Here is an 8,969-nt window from a genome sequence, read left to right on the forward strand (position 1 = left end):
TTTTTAAATCTCGTGGGAACTCTTTGATTTTCCGGGACGCAAGCTAGCTCTGAACCAAATCATATAAATCGGATAGACGAATGGGCCTTTAAGAATCCCGCGGGAACTCTTTGATTTTCCGGGATAAGAAGTTGCCTATGTCCGTCCCCGGGATGTAAGCTAACTCTGCACCTTTCATCAAAATTGGTAAAACTGTTCAGCCGTGAAAAAGTAGCAGACAAACAGACAGGCACACTTTTGCATTTATAATATTATTATGGATATGAATTTTCTGATATAATAAAGCTAGCGCTAGAAGACTCATTGGTGACGAAGCGCTGATCAACTCTAAGCTCCAAAGTTTGGTACATCGGCACAAAGTTATTCTACAGGATATATTTGTGCCTAAGAACTTTTTGACCTGGTCCCTCCTTCACCTGTCTTCTATCGCACCGCAAGGGCTTAGAAGTGTAATGTGTTGCGAGCTGTTAGCTATGTTGCTAAGGATAACGTGATTCAAGTGATTAAGTAAAGGATGGTTATTGCATATTCTGCAACAGTATGATGGTGTAAGTGACGACGGCGGAGGCCATGGACAGCATAGTGGGGTAGTCAAGGGTGTAGAAGCTCGCTGCATTGAAGCTGACCGGCCGTGTGATGACGAGCTCTCGCAACTCATTCAAAGCTTCGCAGACCTCCAATGCTGGCAAAAAAAATACATAATATTACTAGATGCCAACACCTTGCACCTTTTTTTTAAATCACACACATATACACCTACAGAAAAACAATGCAAGACACAGAAGAAACTAAACGAAACTGTGCTAAAGAACATTAAATCTTTGGTGAAAGAGTTTGATGACCAGAGCGCGGGATGATAGTACAAAAAGTATAACTCAAAATTTAAAAAAACCCCGACACAAAAACCTCTATAAGAAAACTAGAAAAGAGCTGACAATTTTCAAAGGGCTGAACCGAATTTCTTCGATTTATTTATTATAGCTAAGAACACTCTCGTTCAAGCCACCTTTCAAACAAAAAAAAAACTAAATTAAAATCGGTTCATTCGTTTAGGAGCTACGATGCCACAGACAGACACACATACACACTTCAAACTTATAACACAGGGGAGGGGAACACCCCTCTATTGAGGTCGGGGATTAATAAGTACTGTATAAAAAATAGAAGGTAACTGATAAAATAATCTTACTTAGATAATTGTCATACTTACGTATTTTCTTGTTCGTCAGTAAATGATCAATACATCGGATAATTCGATCAATTTGTGTATAGTTCTGCTCGCAGGAATTTATCCCACACAGAAGTATTGAGGTATAGTTCACAATTTTCATAGCTGTTGAAATTAATGGGAACCATCCCGCTTCGTAGTAGGTGATCTGTAACGTAAAAATATACCTAGTTTTTAAAGGCCACAGACCTCTTATAGGGATTTCTACAATCCAGTCTTGTGTTGACTGGATTGTTAGAAATCATCACCATCGTCTTTTGGATAAAAACAGACATTACTTTATGAAATTCCTATTTGTTTATAACAAGGTGCAAAATTCGTCATATTCCCAGAAACACCCGAATCATTGAATCGTAAGAGCCCTAAACAATGCACTTGCATTTTGCACCTTGTTATAAACAAATAGGAGTCAATATCATGTGTATCATACGACCGTTGCCGAACAATGACGAAGATTTCTATGCGCATTATTAATTTGGTTGTACTGTATATTAATATTCATCATTGTTATTAACAATCATCTCAATTCATCGCCGACTCACTTCTCAGCATAGGTCTCTCATTAAAACGAAAAACGCTTAGATCATAGATGTACTCACGTGCCACAGTGACCAAGTGCGGATTGGAAGATTTCACAAACCTTTAAACATTATGGGAAACTCTCAGATATGTAGGTTTCCTCTCCATATTTTCCTTCACCGTTAAAGCAAGTGCATTTTAAGCAATTGAAGTAATTAATTGCTTAGAATGCATGTCACTCTAAAAAATAGATTAGGAGGAAGACGTTTTAACTACTAAAAGCTTTTTTTACCTGATAGTGGACCTCTATCGGTTGAGACAGGAAGATGTCGACGAAAGAAGCAAAAAACACGGCAAAGACAAAAAAAAGAAGACATCGAGAAATATTTGAGGAACTACAGTCTTGTAAAAATAAGAAACGATGGATAAATTTTTGAGACATTATGAAAAGTCTGTACAAGTAGTAAACGCTTTCAATCTTAGTCTGCATCGTCACAGATTATCTATTGTTGAGGCGATCTGTTGAGAAAAGGGGAGAGTAGAAATCTTACCATTGTTCCAATTATTAGCCTTATGATCAAGTTGGTTAGCGTCACCATTTCTAAAAGGCCAACCAAACCATCAAGAAGAATCTAAAACAAACGTAAATTTACCAAATTGACTACAGCTGCAATCATCATTTTCTTCTAGAATACTTATGATGACTGAAGATGGCCAGCTAAGTAATAATACACTAGATGCAGCCTACATCAAAGTTTTAAACCCTTTATCATTAGAATAATATTGTAAATCAAGTGTTCTTGGACAAATACTCGAACTAGAATCTGAGAATTATAAAAACGAATTCCATTTGAAAGTTATAAATAATAATAGGTTTATAAACATTATTGGTAGCAAGTAAAAAAAAAATGTGCTTACCCTGAATCCAAACAAGGCGTTTACATAGTCACACTGTTCAAGCAAAAGTAAATAGCATTTGCTGAGATTTAAAATAACATTGGATCGATTGTATCCAATCGTGCTCAATAAATTAAAACGTTTATTATAATTACTAGTTTTGGTCAAATCCTTTTTGCAAATCACATGTTTGGATACGCCAGGCAAGGTATCAACGTTGGAATAATAATCTTGAAGAATGTCCTTCATCCTTTTTAAACGGTATCTTATTTGGGTGAAATGTGCGATGGCATCGAGAGCAGAAAGCATTTTAATAAGTGTATAGATATAGTCGATGCTGTGGATTGTGCTTATGAACCATCCATAGGCAAGGAATAAGGCGGAATAGTCACAGACTAGATAGAAAGATCCAACGAGAATGTAGAAGATACATATTTTATTGATGCTCCTCTTGATTTCGTTGTAGTAAGGCATACCAATAATACTGTCAATATTATCGTAAACGCTGTAATAGCTTAAGCATCGTTGCCTCCCATATTTATAAACGAATGTAAGATCCACGATATATTGAATATATCCTAGCAAGTAAATTATTGGGATGTAATCCTGGAATCTGGCTTTCGATTTTTTGGTAGTAGTTTTGAGACAGAGATAAATGCTTATACAGTTGAAAGTGAGAAAAACTGTGGTTGTAAAGGCAATTCTCAGAATTGGCCATGAATATTTAAATTTTTTGCCGTCACATGAGATACAATACAGTCCAAAAAATTTCAAAACGTAACTAAGGCGTGTCAAAGTTGAATACGCATTGCTTGAGGGATTTTTATGTTTCATTTTATTTATGTCCTGAACGAACATGTTTTTCAATAAGACTGAAGCGTTGTCGCTTGTTGATTGGATTAGCATCATTGGCACGCTTATCTGAACTGCATCTTTAATTAAGTTGATGGCGCATTTTTACGGTAAAATTGTCTATATTAAAAGTTGGTACAGTTTGCTACTTTTGTATAGGATGTTTTTGTTGGTTTCTTTTTTTTTAAATCGTTAGAAAACACACTGTTTAAAATTTAACTTAAGTATAAGTATAGATATATTTTGATAACTATAATGAGAAGGGTTTAGACCTGCCATGCTGGTCAAGTACAATTTTGAGCCTAATTTGATTTATCTGCAAGCGTTATTAGTTTTATTTACATTGATTTTGTTTGAAAAATAAATGAATCCTTTTTAATTAGTGTAGAGATGATAAGAGCACTTAACAATATGTTTACTTACTTAGCAAAATAAATTAAATTTAATCTAAAGAAAAAGAAAGTAACCTCTGATGTTGCAAATGTTCATGGGCGGCGGCGGTAGGTAATCACTTAACACCAGGTGACCCGCCTGTGCGTTTGCTCGCTATTTTAAAAAAAACTAATAATGTTCTTGGATTAAATATCATAAATTGTACCTAACAGATTTTTATAAAACTCACAGTATTAGGTAAAAAGGATCGGGTCTGATTGTATCGATCAGGCTGTTACCAAATGCCCACTCCCAGACGCTATCCCACTACTGGCCGACACGGGGACTTTTGGCTGCTGGGTCACCCCCCTGGCCCGTTTCGCCCCTCCTTAGTAAACCTGGACCTCCGAGACTCCTCTAGAAGGTCCATATTAATGCTGGGCTTAGTGTGGACGTCCAGTCAACATGGGCCACTCAATACCAGGGTTCCAGACCTCAAACCATCCACCGGTCCCGACTTCCGAGTAGCCGGATTACAGGAGTCGCCACGCTCCCAGTCGAAGGCTTTGACGAATATTGTGTACTTTATCTTGGAAAGGTCCTGTGTTCGAATCTAAGATAAAATTAAATAAAGTTTTTTATAACTTAAAATTTAAAAAAACCGCGACACAAAAACTTCTATATGAAAACTAGAAAAGAGCTGATAACTTTCAAACGGGTAAACCGATTTTCTTCGATTATAGCTAATCGATCAAGCCACCTTTCAAACAAAAAAAAGCTTAATTAAAATCGGTTCATCCGTTTAGGAGCTACGATCCCACAGACAGCTAGATACACAGGTACACACGTCAAACTTATAACACCCCTCTTTTTGGGTCGGGGGTTAAAAATTTACTGTAGATTTTACGGTAAAAATTACTTCCGCCAGTTTTTCTTTATTCAAATTTTTCCTTCTATATTTTTTTTTCCTGCTAAGGGTATTGACCCCTTTTCTTTTATCATGTAATGGTAGAGGGAGTATTATGAGTCCATGGGTAGAGGGTATAGTTTTCTCGGGATAAATCTATGTAGGTAGGTACTAGGTAGGTATGTTATAAAAAAAAATTAAATCGTTAAAAAAATGTCTGTGACCACCCCGTAGTTGAGCTAAATGTGGTTTTATTAAGTTATTCAGTTATATGTAGTTACTTCGAGAGTACCTATAATAACCTATAGTACCTATCTTTATTTATTATTTAGGTACCTACCTGATGTAATTACCTATCTATGCATAGGTAATAGCACAGTACCTACCTCACGTCACGTAAAAATTAATGTAGTAAAAATTTCCATTGAATATCTGAGCCACGATAGCCTAGTGGTTAAAACTCCAGGAGGTCAGGGGTTTGATCCCAGGCACGCACCTCTAACTTTCAAGCAATTTAATATCACTGTATATGAGTCCCCTGCTGGACAGATTTTTTCAAGAGTGCTCCATACGGTCCTACGTCTTCATCATCATGATCAACCCATTGCCGGCTCACTACTGAGCACGGGTCTCCTCTCAGAAAGAGAAAAGTTTAGGTCATAGTTCACCACGCTGGCCCTGTGCGGATTGGCAGACTTCAAGACTTGGGTTTCCTCCTCCCTGTCTCCTAAAACACTCTGTGCGGTTTCCTCTCTTAGCTTCGTACAACTCTTTCATCATCGTTCGTGTTAGGTAGGTATATGAAATGAAATGAAATGAAATGACTCTTTATTTTGGGTATAGGTACGTCATTCCAATCTGTACAGCCATTTCTGAGGAATCAAATTACAAGAATTGTACGTTTAAAATATAGGTTTTTTTTAAATTCAGATACAAGTTAGCCATTGACTTCAATCTCACCTGGTGGTAAGTGATGATGCAGTCTATGATGGAAGCGGGCTAACCTGGAAGGGGTATAGCAGTTTTCCCTTTGGTTTCTACGCGGCATCGTCCCGGAACGCTAAATCGCTTAGCGGCACGGCTTTGCAGACGTTAGGGTGGTAACCAGCCGCGGCCGAAGTCTCCGACCAGACCAGACCCCTATAAAATTCCAGACCCCTACCGGGAATCAAACCTGGGGATTTCCAAAAATATAACCACAGCGCCTACCACTTCGCCAGGCAGGTTGTCAAAAAGGAGGATAGATACAGAATAGATGTAGAAGAGATTCTGAAACGAGACATGTTTAGAAACCAAAGACTTACGACTTAAGCGAAGCGAAAATTGTATGTCTATGTTAGAAACAAACAATTCGCTTTCCTTGTCTGTGGAACTGAAAATCTTCTTCCCTCTTTGTCTCACCCTAAAAGCTTTTAAAAAGACATGATGATGGAGTAGTGTAGAGTGTCTCGCCGGTCGTTTCGGATTAGTTTCCGGTTGAAAAGAACTCATTTGGGGCAATTAACTGCGCAAACATGGGGTGAGGGAAACTTGTGTTTACTCCGCGATAGCTTTGTTTAGGTTTTTGGCTTTTTGTAAGCATTAGTGGTATAAGATTGGTGGCCAATCTTATATACTACTACTTTCGCCAAAAGAACTTTTTTTTAAATAAGGGTTCCGTTTTTTGCCATTTGGCTACGGAGCCCTAAAACCGGTCAAGAGTGAGTCGGACTCGCACACAAAGGGTTTCGTACCACATCATACAAGGTGTACCTAACACTTTTATGTAGAGCACTGCAGCGGACTGAGCCATCTATATGTGATTTAGTAATTTTTTTTCGTAAACATATTTTTTTTTATGTGATCATGGATAACCACAAATTCTCAGTTTTCGGATTTTTTCCTTTACTTGTGCTATAAGACCTACCTACCCGCCAAATATCATGATTCTAGGTCAACGGGAAGTGCCCTATAGGTTTTCTTGACAGACACGACAGACGGACAGACGGACAGACAGACAGCAAAGTGTCTTAGATACCCTAACCCTATAACCCTATAAGGGTTCCATTTTTACTTATGAGGTACGGAACCCAAAAAACCATAATTATTTAGCTACTCTTACATTAAGCAATAATTAAATACCTAAATATCACTTGCTTACCTATACGGTGAAGGAATTCATTCGCGAGGAAACCTGTATGACTAAAAGTTCTTCATAATAATATTTTCCATTTATCATACCCTGAACAAACCCATATTTTACGAAATAGGTAGTAGGTACTTGTACCTAGTGAATATTTTACATGATGGCGGAAAAACTGTGGCCGAAAACAAAAACAATTGAACGACCGAATATTCACTACCCAGCCAGAGAATTGCATAAAATTCGCTTTTGCTTTAAATTAACAGGGCTCTCTCCGTCACTCGCTTCATACAATCGTAGTTCCAATTTCATTTGAATATTAACAGGGCTCTCTCCGTCACTCGTTTCCACTCGTTTCATACAATCGTAGTTCCAATTTCATTTGAATATTAAGCAACCAAAGTCCATGAAATTTTGCAGACATATTCTAGAAACTAATATCTGTGTCTGTGGTGTTTTAGATTTTTCTAAAAATATGTAGTTTTAAAATTACAGGGGCTCAAAGATTTGTATGTATTAAGACCGCGTAACTTTGAAACCGAATATTTTAACAGAAATCTGGAAAACCACAGACATAGATATTAGTTTCAAGAATATGTCTGCAAAATTTCATGGACTTTGGTTGCAATATTCAAATGAAATTGGAACTACGTTTGTATGAAGCGAGTGATGGAGAGACCCCTCACGTACCTAGCTGCCAAACATTTTTAAAATACGGTCTATTGACTTTTAGAAATAGATCACTAGGTCCATGGTCTATAATCACTGAGTAGGGAGGAAATACTGTTATCTGATGGACTTACCTAGATACTCTAGTGCCTAATCGTGCGATACTTACCTTATACTTTACTAGGGTCGCGAAGTCGGGCAAAAATAGTTTGCAATTTTCAAGAAACTTAATATAAAGCCTAATCCATACTAATATTATAAATGCGAAAGTGTCTGTCTGTCTGTCTATCTGCCTGTCTGTCTGTCTGCTACCTTTTCACGGCCCAACAGTGTAACCGATTCTGACGAAATTAGGTACAGGGTTAGCTTATATCCCGGGGACGGACATAGGATACTTTTTATCCCGGAAAATCAAAGAGTTCCCGAAGGATTCCTAAAGGCTCATCCACTTAGCCGATTTGTATGAAATTTGGTACCGAAGTACTCGTAGCTAGCGTCCCTGTAATCTAAATAGGCAACTTTTTATCCCGGAAAATCAAACAGGTCCCACGGGATCTATAAAAATATAAATCCACGCGGACGAAGTCGCGGGCATCCTCTAGTAAGTATAATAATCTTGTTTTCAGGAAAACATGGAATTACCTAAAGTTAGTAAATAATGCTAAGATTAATTTGTTTACGAACGCAGCATGATATCATGCTTTTGTTGTTCCCTTTAATTAGGTCTATCAGTATTTGTAGAGGCGTTCGTGTTATTTTTTCCCAGTAAAAGGTCACAAAATTATAGAACCCTTACCAAGCTGTTAGGTAAACGCGCATTTATGGGTATAATACGCGACAGGAGATGGCAACCGGGGTGGGGACGCCCCACACTAACCCACTGCAGCCCGGCTTGCATGGGCAGTAGATAAAAATTATATCCCCGATTATATCCACTGATTTCTATGACATCAGTGGATATAATCGGGGGATATAATTTTATCTACTGCCCATGCTAGCCGGGCTGGTGACCACGGATGGTACGAGTACGCGGGGCGTCCCCCCGTCTCATACCCCGATTGCCATCTCAACCTGTCGCGCACTATACCATCACTAGTTAACGCTCGTGGCTTCGCTTGGCAAAATATAAATCCTCTATGTTCCCTATTCCATATGAATTTGGAAAAAAATCTCCCTCATTCCTTGTCTACCTAATATTATAAAGGAAACTTCAGAGCTTTCGGCTTTCTAGGTCCAATGAGCTGGCCGTTGATAACTCAATTAGTGAGTCAGGATTTTTTATGTGTAATTAGTCGAACAGTAAAAACATGTTGGTGCATACGAGTTTCTTCCTTCGAGGTTCTTTCTTTGAGTCACAGAATAAATGAATTAAAACTAAACCAAAAAGTAATAAAAAACATTCA

The 8,969-nt window shown here is 37.9% G+C and overlaps 1 protein-coding gene across 1 annotated transcript; it reads right to left on the reverse strand.

Annotated features, from left to right (window-relative positions):
- Positions 1-517: 517 nt before the first annotated feature.
- On the reverse strand, positions 518-6,256 carry LOC123875419. The gene is made up of 4 exons (XM_045921234.1): positions 6,080-6,256; positions 2,299-2,379; positions 1,211-1,376; positions 518-682 (listed from the first exon to the last, which is right to left on the reverse strand). Exons 2-4 carry the CDS (start codon positions 2,344-2,346, stop codon positions 519-521), a joined length of 378 nt encoding a protein of 125 aa, XP_045777190.1. The 5' UTR covers positions 2,347-2,379; positions 6,080-6,256; the 3' UTR covers position 518.
- Positions 6,257-8,969: the final 2,713 nt, after the last annotated feature.

Source organism: Maniola jurtina, chromosome 20 (genome assembly GCF_905333055.1).
Source record: "Maniola jurtina chromosome 20, ilManJurt1.1, whole genome shotgun sequence".
In the NCBI taxonomy this organism is placed as follows: domain Eukaryota; kingdom Metazoa; phylum Arthropoda; class Insecta; order Lepidoptera; family Nymphalidae; genus Maniola; species Maniola jurtina.

What these genes read in the sequence shown, in the direction of transcription:
- LOC123875419 (XM_045921234.1), bottom strand. Translation starts at nt 2,346, where the DNA reads ATGGTGACGCTAACCAACTTGATCATAAGGCTAATAATTGGAACAATG. An exon ending in GGCTAATAATTGGAACAATG is followed by an intron (nt 1,377 to 2,298) that starts GTAAGATTTCTA and finishes TTTACGTTACAG; the next exon opens with ATCACCTACTACGAAGCGGG. An exon ending in ACTGACGAACAAGAAAATAC is followed by an intron (nt 683 to 1,210) that starts GTAAGTATGACA and finishes TTTTTTTGCCAG; the next exon opens with CATTGGAGGTCTGCGAAGCT.